The sequence below is a fragment of the Leptopilina boulardi genome, unplaced genomic scaffold, assembly GCF_019393585.1.
Source record: "Leptopilina boulardi isolate dan_hultmark-lab unplaced genomic scaffold, ZJU_Lbou_2.1 LbouV2_51, whole genome shotgun sequence".
In the NCBI taxonomy this organism is placed as follows: domain Eukaryota; kingdom Metazoa; phylum Arthropoda; class Insecta; order Hymenoptera; family Figitidae; genus Leptopilina; species Leptopilina boulardi.
Window position 1 is genome coordinate 1552588 of NW_026137996.1, and position 14472 is coordinate 1567059.

Sequence of the window (14472 nt, forward strand, 5' to 3'; positions counted from 1 at the left end):
AATATCTACAATTATCTTGGAAATGATGAAGAAATACTATATTACTTTCTAAACCTTGGATCTTTTACCAAAAAAAAAAAAAATGCTTCTCTTTATATTATAATTTCATCATTAAGAATTTGTATATTTGTATAAAAAAAATTCTTTTTCAAAATCAGTGTCGAAGTGAAAATCAAAATCTCACTGAAACAAATAAACAATATCAAATCTGTATTAATAAAAACAGAATAAAAAAATAAATCACAAAATAATAATAAAATAACGAAAATAATAAAAATATATTAAAATTTAAATCTAAAATAAAAATTCCTTCTTAATTTTTCTAATCAAAGTTAACATAAAAAAAAAAAAAAAATTAAAAAAAAAGAAGTTTTGTTTCTTAAAAATTTAACTTCCATTTGAAGTTTTGAATTTAATTCAGCTAAAAATAATAACAAAAAATGTTTTTGTTGAAAATAAAAATGTACATAAGTTACATTTAAATTTAATTTAATTTTACTAAAGCTCTTCCTGCATCCTTGAATATCTGAATGTGAAGCTCAAGATCGTATGAAACACATAACTGAATTTTACCTTCAAACTTGCCAGTTCTCTTTGGTTTGAACTTGTAAAACAAACAAAGCCCTTGGCATCGATTTTTAAGCAGATTAGGATTAGGAGGGGCTTCTCGCTTCCTATAATTTGTAGACATACTTCCGCAGAATTGTGAAATTTAATACTTGGAATAGACCAAAGCCATTTTGTCACTTTTTATCGACCTTGCTCGATGAAACACACTTAATTCAATCTTGTCAATAATCCAATGATATGCATATACACATATATATAAAACATATACATTCATCCAGACGCGATGATTCAATAAAAAAATAATTGCACATTATAATACTATATCTAAAACAATAACAAAAAAAAATATATATATATAAGTACATACAAAGAAAAATAATAAATACAGTATACAAAAAATAATAGTAAATAAATATAATTCCCGAATATTCATGCAATAAATTTCAAAATATATTTCAGTTTTTAAAAAATAAAAAAAAATGAAACATAACCTTATTACTTGGATCGTTTGGAACTGGATTTTCGACTGGTTAAAATCTTCCTAGGATCGCAACAATGGTTCATTACAAACCACTAACTATTTATTATTATCGATACCTAATCGATACAGGCAGTAATTACAATTATATAAGCATTGTATTCGTTACTATCAATATAATTTATGCTAAGGTTATGGTTTTTCCAGTAGAATTAAACAACATGACGTAAAAGTGACAAATGAAATAACAATGGATAGCTAATACACTGATGCATTAATCACCTTATTATCATTTTTATATAGAAATTATTTTAACAGATTAGAATCAATTGATATTTCATTTTAAAATGTGCATAATTAACAAAAAAAAAAAAAGAAAAAACTTTCTATATACCTTTTCAAATTTCTGTATCTTTGTTCTTTAAATCGCACAGTTTGCGTTTGCGCCACTATCGATAATCGAAAATAGAATATTTCAATCAAACTTTCATAATTAGATACAAGAAAAAAATATATTCAAAAATTTTAAATTTTCTAATTACTTTAAAAATCTAATATCAATTATACTGATCAGTATTTTTTTGCACTAATTTTTAGGTTAGTAAACAAATAAATATCGAAAATTTGATTCAATATTCGATTCATATCTCGAAATAATAATCGATCATTAGTGCGCGAATTTCAAATTCAAATTTTCGAATAAGTCGGAAAATTTCATTTTTTATAAAAAAAATCGTAATTACAAATCGATTAATAATTTCAATAGTAGATTATTTTCCGATAAATTATTATTAATAAAATATTAATCGATATTTAATTAATAATACGGATTAATGTAACATTAAATTATTATTAAAATATAATTATGAATCGATTTGTAATTAATATTATATAAAATTAAATTATTCACAATAGATTACAATTCAAAAGTCGCAATGTAAAATCAAACTGTGCGCATTCTAGTTACTTTGATAATAATTTAATTAAGCGCAACTTAAACTAAAAAAAATATTTCACAATATTTTCGCATTGAAAGAAACAATATTTTATAAAATAAAAATGACTACATTCACAGGATAATCTTAAATAAATTCAATCCTTGGAAAATTTAATCGGAATGTTCTAAGTCTCGAAAAAAAGAACTTTAAAAAAAAAAAATATTAAATTTATTTCTAAATTTCGAGATTTAAAATTAAAATCAAATATAATTAATTCAAATTTAATTAAATTTTGAGATTAATTTTTTCCGTTTAAAAAATTATAAAAAGAAAATTATAATTTTTAGCATAATTTTCATTGTAACTACAATATGAAAAAAACAATTTTTGTAAATGAACAAATTTCAAGAATACACTGTAAACGTAATCATTTTGAATAAATAAATCAAGTTACATTTTTTCCGATGAATGTAACAAAAAAATGGATTGAACCTTCAACGCAAAAATATATAAATTTAACAAAAAGAACAATCCATAAACGAAGGTCTCAGGTCAAATTTTTCCTTTCTTACACTATATAGTGCAAGTAGCTCTAGATTCCTTACAACTGATAATAGTTGGAAAACCTGAACCATTATTGGAGGTATGTACTATTTTCAGCAGCAAAAAAAAAAAATAAAAAATAAATGACAGCTGCAATTTTTTAAAAATTGATATACAAAGAATAAGAGTTTTACGTAGATAACAATGTGTCATATGAAAATTGTAAATAAAATGTAGATATGCAGTCATTAAATAGATCCCATTAGTAGAATAATAAAATGCGTTTTCATCATACAAGTCTAATGTATGATAATGCAATATATAATGCAATCCGTTTCGATTCAAAAAAAAAAAAAAAAAAACAAATCTAAGAAGGTACGTTAATTGGAATTTTTAAAGAAAGTCATCTAATGGGAACTATTATTATTTTTTTTTTCGTTCACATTGGTGTTTTCGTATCGCAACGAATCACTATTTGACACTTGCGAATAGATAAATTGGACCACGATTAATTTGGCATCATCTCCGAATGAGAGGTGTTCTTTTTTTTCCCTCAAATATAATAATTATGTATATATATATAGCCTAAGATTAATAATTATTTCTTAAACGACGAATTCGGTGGCCGCAAAGTTATTTCATAAAATAGTCTTAAAAATTATTCATATCTATGTACAATTTTTTTTCTGTTTTTTTTATCTCTTTCATAAAATAGTATATTAATTTAATAATTATATAGATTTTTTTTTATATATATATAGTATATAATTGCGTTTATGTAGATAAGATGTATTATATTAAATCAATTAAATATCTCATTTGATTAGTGATTATGAGAGGACAATTCCATACTCTAATTTAAAAAAAAAAAAAGAAAAAAAAGCAGTGAATGTCAGTTGGCACAGACAGTGGCTGGTTAAGGCACTCTGGGCTTGAAATACTCGGCAGTACCCTCCAGCAAATACTATCTCAATATTGTTACGACGTTATATTTTACAGTCTCGAAATTTGCATTTTTTTTTGTTCCTCTTTTTTTTTTTTTCTTTTTCTTTTTTGAATCTTTCTATATTAATCTCCTTATAAATACCTTGACTGACTGCAAGTTTCTCACTTTCGGTAATAACATCGTTTCGACTACCTTAAAAAAATACGCTGTTTCTGTGAGCATTGGAGTGTACGTTGCACATTGAGCAAACCATTCACAGAGGCTTTGTAAAATTTGCCGGAAACATTCCCTTCTCATTGGCGCCTTCTTTTATTCCCATTAGCCATCCTTCCTCCTAAAAAACAGCAATTACAATAAATAAAATTTTATATTAAATTAAATATAAATAAAACAATAGTTTTTTTGAGAAAAAATTATTATTTTTTTTTTAGAAATTTTTGAAAAATACGAACCTGTTCTTCTGGATCGTCATATTCAATAACACGAATTATTTCACCAACTTCAAAGGAAAGCTCGTCAACGTCTTCACGATTATATTTGTACGTTGCCTTCACCCTGTAAAGAACTCCTGCTGGCAAGTTGTCGGTTGTCGCCCCTGTAGATAAATGGGTACCATTTTCATATTCCACCTCTAAAAATTATTGAATTTGCTGCCATTAAGTAACGATCTGTGTCTCTTTTAATATTCATTTTCTACAAGATCATGCACACAATGGCAGGCAAATTATAAAGTTTTTTTTTTCTATTTTTATTTTCAATTTATCAAAATTATATTCTAATTTAAAAAAAAAAACTCAATATGTCATAAAAAAATTAAATCAGAATTTTATAAAAATCTCAAAAATTTGCAAAATTAATTTTTATTTTGTTACTAATTTAAAAAATAATTATTGAAATCAATTTAATTGAGACGTGAATATTTATCAAAAAAAAAAATTACTTGCAAATTACAAATTTACTTCAAAAATTTCATTAAAAAAAAATATTTTACTATTTATGTTTTATTTGTAAAATTTTAATTTTGTAATTACCCTTGTATTCTTATAATTGTAATTATTGTAATCTTGTAATTATAATTTCCACAATTTTATAAGTATAATTATTTCTATTTTGCAATTGTGATTATAATTTTTTAATTACATTTACAATCTTATAATTATAATTATTTCAATTTTGTAGTTGTAATTGTAATTTTTATAATCTTAAAATTATGAACGTTACAATATTTCAATTGTAATTATTATAATCGTGTAATTTAAATATTAATATAAAAATAATATAACAATTGTAATTATTGCAATCTAAATAAAAACTGTGAAAACTGTTAATAAAATTAGTTACATTCAAAGTAATTACAAAAACAATAATTGCATTTTTTATAGCTTTTTTTAAAACAGATACCACACAAATTAATATCATTGAATTAAGATAATTTATCTGCAAACATTTTTTTAAATTTTATACCAAGTGAATAAAAAATTTAATACGATTCTTATTTACTCAAAAAATTAAATTGATAAAATTCTCGATAATAAACGAATTTCTATTTTCATTTTAAGAAAAAATATGATCGCAGACAAATTATCTTGTGTATTTTTTGAGGGTCAAAAAAAAAATACTTACCAACAGGTATATCGTACAATTCTTCTACTCTTTTGGCAGGTAAAATTGCATTTTTCGTGGACTCATCTTGATTATTGAGGGAATTATCATTGCTGTTAGCATTGCTGTTAACATTGCTATTAGCATTGCTATTGGCATTGCTGTTAGCATTGCTATTAGCGTTGCCATTTAATTGAGTTGTTGGCGACGAATCTCCAGTTGCTGCCGCTGTGGAATCATCCAAAGCTGTAACACGCAAAACAAACCACACTCTCAAACCACACAATTCAATTTTTCTCAATTATATAGCGTTACAATACACTTAGTCAATTTATATAAAAAAAATTTTTTTTTTGGTTAAATACGACAAAAAGCACAATTTTTCAATGCAAATTATTTGCGAAATTAATTTTACTTTCAATTTTTTTTTTTTAATTACCTGGTGAAATATTGTTGTGAGCCGGTTGTGTATTTATTATCAATCTGAAAAATAAAAATTGAATTATAAATTATTTATTTTAAAATTGACTACTATATTATTACAATAGAAATATGTATTTTATAAATATCTAAAATTATTGAACAAAATATGTGTGAAATAATTATTTAATTAAATAAAATTTGATAATTAAATTTTTTCAATGTAAAAGATAACATAAAACTTACGCAGAATTAGCATTCGGTGATTTAGGTGATTGGGAATCGGAATTATTTTTCAAGCTGTATGAACCTCTTTGACTGTCGTTTGCCAATTTATCAACTATCGCCTCGAGCTCCGAGAAAACCTGCATCAATCAAATAAATCATTAAAATCAGTAAAAAGTAATTATGATTCATATTAAAAATTAATAAAAATGTTATCCATTTAAAAATTAATTTAGATTTACATAATTTTTTCAAGTATAAAAATTTTAAAAAAATTTATTTACCTTAGCACTTTCGGCATGAAAAACTTGTTCCGCTGCAAAAAGAGTTTGAAGATTAGTGACGAGGAAAAGTACACGTGAATCGTACAAGGCTGGCAATTCGTCGTGCAATTCGGAATTTAATTGTTCATAGGTTCTTTTAGCTTCATCCAAGAGCTCTTTGCCCCTAGTGACTTTTAGCTCGTCCCTTTTCTTTGGATTACTTTGCAATGACTGGAAGGCATGCCTTTGACTATCGTAATCCACCAACTTTCGGCCTCGTTTGTCAACCTTTTTCTGTTTAAAAAAAGAAAATAAAAATTAAATTAGTTAAATAAATTTAAAAAAAAATTTTTTTTTAAAAAAGTGAAAAAAAAATAATTTAAAATTAGAAAATTGTATATAATTAGAAAACGAAGGAAATCGTAAATCTTACCCGCATTTCTGGAAACTGACTTTGATACGTATTTAGAGGTAAGAGCACTTGATCGGCGAGTTTGTGAGTAAAGTCTTGCCACAACATATCGAGATTCTGTGCTTGTACGTAAAGAAGATCGTGCCCAGTCCATTGACTTTCGTAAATTTCATTCAAGGAGTCCATAAGCGTCTTGGATGCTGCCTGCACCGCTGAAATCATATAAGTGCAAAACATTATTAGCAATTGCTCAACAATTTGCCCTTTAAACGCCAGTGCAAATGTCGCGAATTACCAATAGAGAGAAAGAGAGAGATTATACACATCGTGAAACGACACAAATATAATAACATTGATTAAACAAGAAATCTCTCTCATAAAAAAAAATATTTTTAATTATTATAATTATTATATAAAAAAAAAAAATAATAAAAAATTATATTTTATTTATAGCAATATTTATTTTCGAAATTCATTTATTTTCGCCTCAGAAAACAGAGGGGGATTTTTTTTTTTAAGACAGAAAAAGAATCACTTTCTTGACCTACTTTTACAACAACTGACAAAGTGCATTCACCTGTTACGATAAGACAAACACTTGTAAAATGAATAAATTATAGAGCAAGTTACAAAATAAATTACCAAGTTATGTTTTTGTAGACAATAAAACATTCAACAAATAACGAAGGTCGAGGAAGTGTTTTAAGTCATTTTAAGTACATATTCTTTTTCTTATAAAGTCTTATTCTTTTTATTTTTGCCATCGTCCAAAAAAAAAGGAAATTTAAATACTCCATCGTTTATTTAAGAAATTTTTTCATTCTTTTCTCAAATAATTATATATATTTTCTTTTCATTTTAAAAAACAAACTTTTAATCTTTCTTTACTATTTTAATTAGAAATAAAAAAAAATCTTTACAAAATTAAGTGATGTTCATTTTTTTTTTTTGAATAAGAAAAACAAAAAAATTTCCAATAATCAAATTACGTAAGAGAGGTTTTGTAAAATAGACGCACAGGTTTCAAATGACTTCTGACTCTTCTATAATGTAATAATAAAAAGAGATTGAAAAAAAAATTGAATACATGACACTTTTGAACTTTATGCACGATGGAAATCTGAGTTCTTTCTTGAAGAATTCTATAAAAAGAAACAGTTTATATGACAATTTATTTTAAATACACTCGTTGCAAATTTTAATTATAAAAAATGGTATAACAAAATAAATTTTAATTTAACTAGTTTTTGTCAATTAAACATTTTTTAAATAAAAAACATAAAAAAAATATTAAAAAAACATAAAAATATTACAAAATAGAAAAAAAAACTATTTTCAATCGATTTACTCTAAAAATAAAAATCGAACTTTATTGCCTATTTAAAAAGAAATTTGTCCAATGAATTTGATTTAGAAAGTAGACAATTTGAAATTTTAAACTTAGAGATTATATACTACATTATATATAGCTACTTTGTGCATTATTCATTTGAAAAACGTGGATCATGATTCCATCCAGGAAAGTTGTTTTCCGTTATTTTAGAAAATATAAATAAATTTAACGACCCTTTTGCAAAATTCATGAAAAAAATATATTGTATATAAGACAAATTAGAAACCAAAAAAAGTAATTAAAATAAAAAAAAAAATTTTTTTTAAACAATAAATAATCTGATCTTTTTTCCGAAAATTTCAAGGCAAAAAAAAATCGGTCAAAAAGTGACCTCGCGCTACTCACGCATTGATGTAAATCGTATTTAATATGTCAATTATTATTTGCTCAAGACTATTTTTATATAAATTTATTGTAGATTAAAAAAAAAATGTTCCCACAAATTCTTTTGGTGTTATAATTTTTTTTTTTTTGTTACTGTCAAGTGTCATTTTATAATAATAAAAAGGATAAAAAGAGTATAATTGAAATAATTCAACCTTATGCGAACATAAAAGTTTCTCTGTGAAAAGGGTCACGGTAACGTAAGGTTGTACACCTTTTTATATATATATGTGTATACACGTCAATTGACTCGTGTTTCATATGGCCGTGTTAAAATGTTTTGTTTCGCTCTATAAATAATCTCTCATCTTTCGCGCACTAGACAAACAGATGCAATTTTATCCAACATCCTCTCAAACGTAATTTATTAAGGGTATATTATTTTTTTTTAATTACGCCACCCCTTTTCACTTAGTGCACTGGAAAAAAAAAATTTATTTGATTAAAATAATCTGTTACTTGACTATTATTAAATAAATATTTATTTGAATAATGAATAATTTTTATTTTATTGTTTAACTCAAATAATAATTATTTCATACAAATAAATTTTTTTTTTCAGTTCCATAATTAAAAAAAATTGTTTTTATATATTAAAAATAAAACTAAATTAACAAGTTTTATATATTTTTTTTAAACAGTACATCCAGAGAAATATTTTATTGGTGTTTAATTGAGACAAGTAAAATTTATTTCAAGCATTTGTCTTACTCAGACGAATAACTTTTTATTTGTTTTAGATAAAAAAAATTTATTTCGCACAAATAAAATTTATTTGAAATAAATATTTATATTTGACTTTAAAAAAATTGTAAATAAATTATATAATGAAAATAAATTACATATTTGGCTTTGATACAAATAAATTTTTTCTCTGGATGTAGAAAGTAATTTTAAAAAATTAAAATATTTTTATAATAAAAAAAAATGTTTTTTTTTTCGTCTTGAAATTGCATTTATCGAGATAGAAAAAATAAAATTACCTCGCACACATCTGATGTAATTATTGAATTCCTTTTGAAGTCTAGTTGCAGCATATTGTTGCCTCGTGAAATTGAGAAGATGTTCATCGAATATATCATCAGCAGTTCTATCGACTTTTCCCAAATTTTGTAAAAACTGAAACAAAGAGAAAATTAAAATTAAAAAAAAAATCATAATTAAATTATTTTTTTTTTTTGTATAAAATTTGTATAATTAGTTGTAAAAATATTTATTTTACTATAAATAAAAATTTTGCAAAATAAATATAATAGTGAATATTATCCTAGAGAAAGAGAGAAACAAACTAAAAAAAGAAATTGATATTCAGAAGAAGTAAAAGAAATTTAATTAAATAGCCAAATACCAGTCTCGAATATTTTAAAGCAAATGGTAGAATAATAATAATGAGTGGGCGATTTACAAGGTAATATATATTGTTTAAGCGTGGGAGCGAGACTATATAAATCCAATGAATCTCCTTATAAGAATTGTTTTTCGTCTCCATAGAAGTAATACACGAAATCATTAACAAATAAAAAAAAATAATTTACAACTGAATTGATTTTTATTTATTCTCAATGCACCTAGAGAAATGATATATTTGTCTCAGAGCCAAATAAATATTTACTTGTTGCAAATAAATATTTATTTGTTGTAAATAAATTTTTATTTGTTTCAAAATTAATTTCCATTTGTTGCAAATAAATTTTTATTTAATTTAAATAAAAATTTTGTTTATTGCAAATAAAATTTTTATTTACGACAAATAAATTTTTCTGAGACAAATAAAACATTTATTTGGATGTGTATAAATATTTATTAATACATTCGACCAGGTGTACGACGTGAAAAACGATTTCCTTTCAATTTTTGAATTTACGTCATATTTATTACTATTTTCAGATCAACACACAAGATGGAAATAATCAAAGGCGAAAATTGATAGAAAATCTGCGAGAATATTACTCGAATAATATTTCTCTTATACGCACCGGAAACATAATAATATTTTCTATACACAATTTTAATTAAACAAAACAACATTTTTAGTTTATATTCATTAATAAAATTTCCCAAAATAAATGATATTAGAAAATTATTCACAAGAAAGAAATTATTAAATTAAAAAAAATTAAATAATTAATTTAATTAATATATAAATAAAGTTATTAAAATAATAAAAAATTATACAAACAAATAAAAGTATTAATTTTAATTAATAATTTTGTACTAAATTTAGTTACCAGTTTGGTTAATATTTTGATTTTATTTACAATATGAATTGAAATTGTAAAAAAAAAAAAATTAAAATTTTCAATTCTCTATCCCGCGTGATAAAGAATGACGTAATTTTTAAACGTTTTTTGTAAAAAAAAAGAGCTGAAAAACATTTGTCTAATTAATCACGGTTCACTTTAATTAGCATTCTTAAATGGACAATGATAAAAATGGAAATTGTAACCAGTTTTTTTTCAGACAACGAATTGTATATTATACAATATATATATATGTCAGCAATGAGGATAAAAATAAGAAAAAAAATTACTACAGATAAATTAAAAATCTTTTTAAAAAAATATAATATCATCTCTCGTGTGAGATAGGTGCGGGAAAAACAAATTATTATCAATAAGGTGTTGATGCCTTTGTCAGAAACAAATAAAAAAAAAAAAAAAAAAACATGATTGATTTTATGTCAATATTCTGTTGAAATTATCGTTTTTTTTTCTCCACTCATAATATCCTTTTAATTTATTTTCTCATTTTCAAACAAAACGAGAATGGAAAACAAAAAAATTCGAAAAAATGATAAATATTTATTGCGCAATATAATAAGGCGCGTGTCTTTGACTCGCTCAATAAAGCATGACATTTCGAAAGATGCATTTCTTCGATTGTAAAATTATTACATTAATGTAAAAGAAAAATGTACCTTTTATATATATAAGAAAATAATGTTTTTTTTCATTGTATATATATATATATAAAACCAATATTAATTGTCTGCTTTGGAGCATTTAATTTTCTCCGCACGCATTTTGCGATGTAAAACATAATTTCGTGCTCGCGAATAAAAAAAATTCTTGATTACCAATATACTATATTGTTTTTCATCAATTTATTTTTAATTCTCAGAATTTTCCACGATTAAACGAGTGTAACAAGAAAAAAAAAGAGATTTTCTATAAATGGCGTTTTTTTTTATTTATAATTAAAATGTAAATTTTCCGAAATAATTTATTGTTTTAATTAGAATAAAAACTGATGATCGCGCGCGACACAAAAGAATTTAATATTTTTCAGGTCGGTGCACCGTGAACAGTTTCCAATGGGAAAAATGCCAGAATTTTCTCTTTCGACACAAAATAATGCACAAAGTGTTACAAAATTGGAATATGATATACTTCCGTATAAAAATATCTTAGAAAGTTTACTATTTTTAAATTAAACTTAAATTTTTAAATTCATAACAAAAGCAACAAAATCTAATTTTATTTTTAGGTTTTAGTTTAAAATTAAATTAAATTTTTTTAATTTACACAAAGAAACAAAATTTCAGAGAACATAATTTATTAATTAATAATTAATTAAAAATTAATTTTAATTATAATATTAATATATTAAAATATTAATTATAATTATTAATTAATCTATTAATTATTATAATATAAAATAATTATTTGAATCTTTGTATTTTATATTATATCTGTTCTGTGTGTAACAGTTAAAACAGTTATGTCGACAATTCTCTGAAAATTAATTAAAATAATTGATAAAAAATAAATAAATAAATGCGGAAATAAAATTGCAAATTAAATCGCAGAAAGTAGCATTTGAAATAAAATATATATTTATCGAAAACAGAGTGACAATTGTATATATCTTTATAAGAACATTAGGGGCGCAAGCAGAGATAAATAATGTGAAAACAGGTTACTTATCAAATCACTTTAAAGTACATTCTAACATCTATTATAAACTGCAAAAAGAAGGTGAGAGCTACTTCGACCTTCTGTATCTAATGCATTTTGTACACAATGCCTCGGTTAAGAACTGTGTGTTTTAATGAGACACTTTATGTATTGCTAAAAGAACAATCCAACTATATATTTTACATACACTGAAAAAAAAACACTTTGCAAGACGTTCAAAAATTTACTTTTAATGAAAAGTAAACAAAAAAATAATAAACATTCCGAATTTGGTAAAAATTTACTAATTTTTAAAGGGAAATTAAATTTCGTATACAATTAATTTAAAAATTAAAAATAATTTTTTAATTAAAAAAAAATTTATAAATTAATTAATTTTATATTAAGAAATTTTTTATTGTCAAAATGAATAACGATTAAATATATATATAGAGATATTTTGCCATTTGAAAATTCGGCTGAATAAAAATCCAAAATTAAAAAAAAAATCATAATATTTATCCTATATTTAAAAAAAAAAATTTATTTGCATTTATATCAGACAAATATTTATTACAATCAAAATAAAAATATATTTGTCTCAGAGCCTAATAACTTTTTATTTGTTTTAAATAAAAAAATTTTATTTAGTACAAATAAAAATTTCATTTAGCGTTAATAAAATTTTTATGAAAATAAAATTTATTTGCAACAAATATTTATTTGGCTCTGATACAAATATATCATTTGGGTCTAATATTAGAAAAAAAAATCTTTCTTTTTTTTTTAATCTAATTCATTATCTCTGTACAGCTATCACAATATTTGGCTGAAAATTCTATCGATCATTATATTTGAATGAACAAAAAAAAAAAAAAAAAGCCGCATCATTTTAAAATTGATGTCGAATGGAATTTGTATGGAAGATCGTGTGGTGCCCCGTTACTTCGGCCACGACCTTCCGCCTCGGGAAAGTTAAAACCCGTATCAATGCCCGCAGCAAAAGATACCACGGTCGTACCATATAATCGAATAGGTTTAAAGGCAGCTTTAAACGGTTTTCTGCGCGCGAGAGCTGATTTCCGCCACCCTGATCGATATTTTCTTTTGCTCCAAAAAAAAAAAAAAAAACGTTACACACGCATCACGCATTGATTAATATTATAATACATTGATCAATTTTTTCTCTCTCGACCCATTAATATATATTTAATTAGAAAATACAATTGAATTTTTTTATGACAAATTTTTTTTTTTAAATTAAATTTAATTAAATACTTTGTTATAAATTCATAAGTTATAAAAAAAAAAATTAATCGGTTACTTGACTATTATCAAATTTATTTGAACCAAATAAAAATTTACTTGAACCAAATAATTTTTTTATTTGAATTAATTAAATTACCAATAATTTCTGTATTTGAAACAACAAAAGTAAATTCCCTTTTTTTGTGGAACATTTGTTTTTTTAATCAATATTTGTAACATTTACAATAAAAATATTTAAATATAGTCCCGCATAATAGATATTTGGAGCAAATGTGTTTCGAAAATAAAGTATATAATTAATTTCACAAAATAGTCTTAAGTTAAAATAGCTTTCTGTCAACACAATTTTCTATAACAGAAGATTGATAAACGATTTTTTGTTCCACTTAAAAATAGGCATTGTTATTCTAAATTACAAAAAAATTAAGAATTTTTTTCTTAATTCTATAAAAAGAATTTTATTTCAAGAGGAATGAATTATTAAAATTCGAATTTTCGACATATAATTAGCGTATGATCAGCACACAACAAGTAGTTTTAATTAGATAAAATCAGTCTTAAAGGAATTTAGTTGTTTTTTTTTTGCGTTCGGCCTTGCATTACATATAAGATATGTTAAACGAATAACGGTTCTCAGACATGTTACCAGCGACAAAAAAAAAAAAAGATAAATCCGCCTCGAATAGGTAATTGTAGTCAGATCAGGCAGTAGGTCAGATCCTCAATAAACCGACGACTTTAATTTTAACCAAATACTAATTAGGAATTACAAAAAAAAATATACCTAACGCAAAATAGAAATTAAAAATGTTTACCAAAAACAATTTTATTAACTCGTAAATTTTCACTTTAAAGAAATAAAAGAATTTTCTTTCTAAGTGAAAATTAACATTTTTCTCTATGATAAAAGAAACGCTCCTATAAAAATATAAAAATAGGCAAAGATTCACCTTCAATGATGATGGTTTCTTTGTTATTTTTTACAACGCAATTTAAGCACTGTTATTTTCGCATTTAACTGTTTTACGCACTTTAGAAATAAAAAAAAGAGAAGAAAATTATCTCACAAAATGACCAATTTGTTTATAGGTTATATATCATTTGTAGAAAATCCAATTTTTTTCCGAAAATTC

The 14472-nt window shown here is 23.5% G+C and overlaps 1 protein-coding gene across 3 annotated transcripts in view; it reads right to left on the reverse strand.

Annotated features, from left to right (window-relative positions):
- Positions 1–1129: 1129 nt before the first annotated feature.
- LOC127289892 (myc box-dependent-interacting protein 1) overlaps positions 1130–14472 on the reverse strand; it is a 32704-nt gene continuing 19361 nt past the window's right edge. Inside the window, exons 2-9 of one of the 3 annotated variants that reach the window (XM_051318137.1) lie at positions 9158–9293; positions 6419–6609; positions 6007–6279; positions 5744–5862; positions 5517–5560; positions 5099–5323; positions 3928–4070; positions 1130–3809 (exon numbers count right to left, since the gene is read on the reverse strand). In XM_051318137.1, the coding sequence (XP_051174094.1) occupies positions 3729–3809; positions 3928–4070; positions 5099–5323; positions 5517–5560; positions 5744–5862; positions 6007–6279; positions 6419–6609; positions 9158–9293 (1212 nt within the window). In that variant the 3' untranslated portion in view covers positions 1130–3728. Of the gene's footprint in view, positions 3810–3927; positions 4107–5098; positions 5324–5516; positions 5561–5743; positions 5863–6006; positions 6280–6418; positions 6610–9157; positions 9294–14472 lie in introns of all 3 variants that reach the window. The other 2 variants (XM_051318136.1, XM_051318138.1) reach the window with 2 other exon arrangements.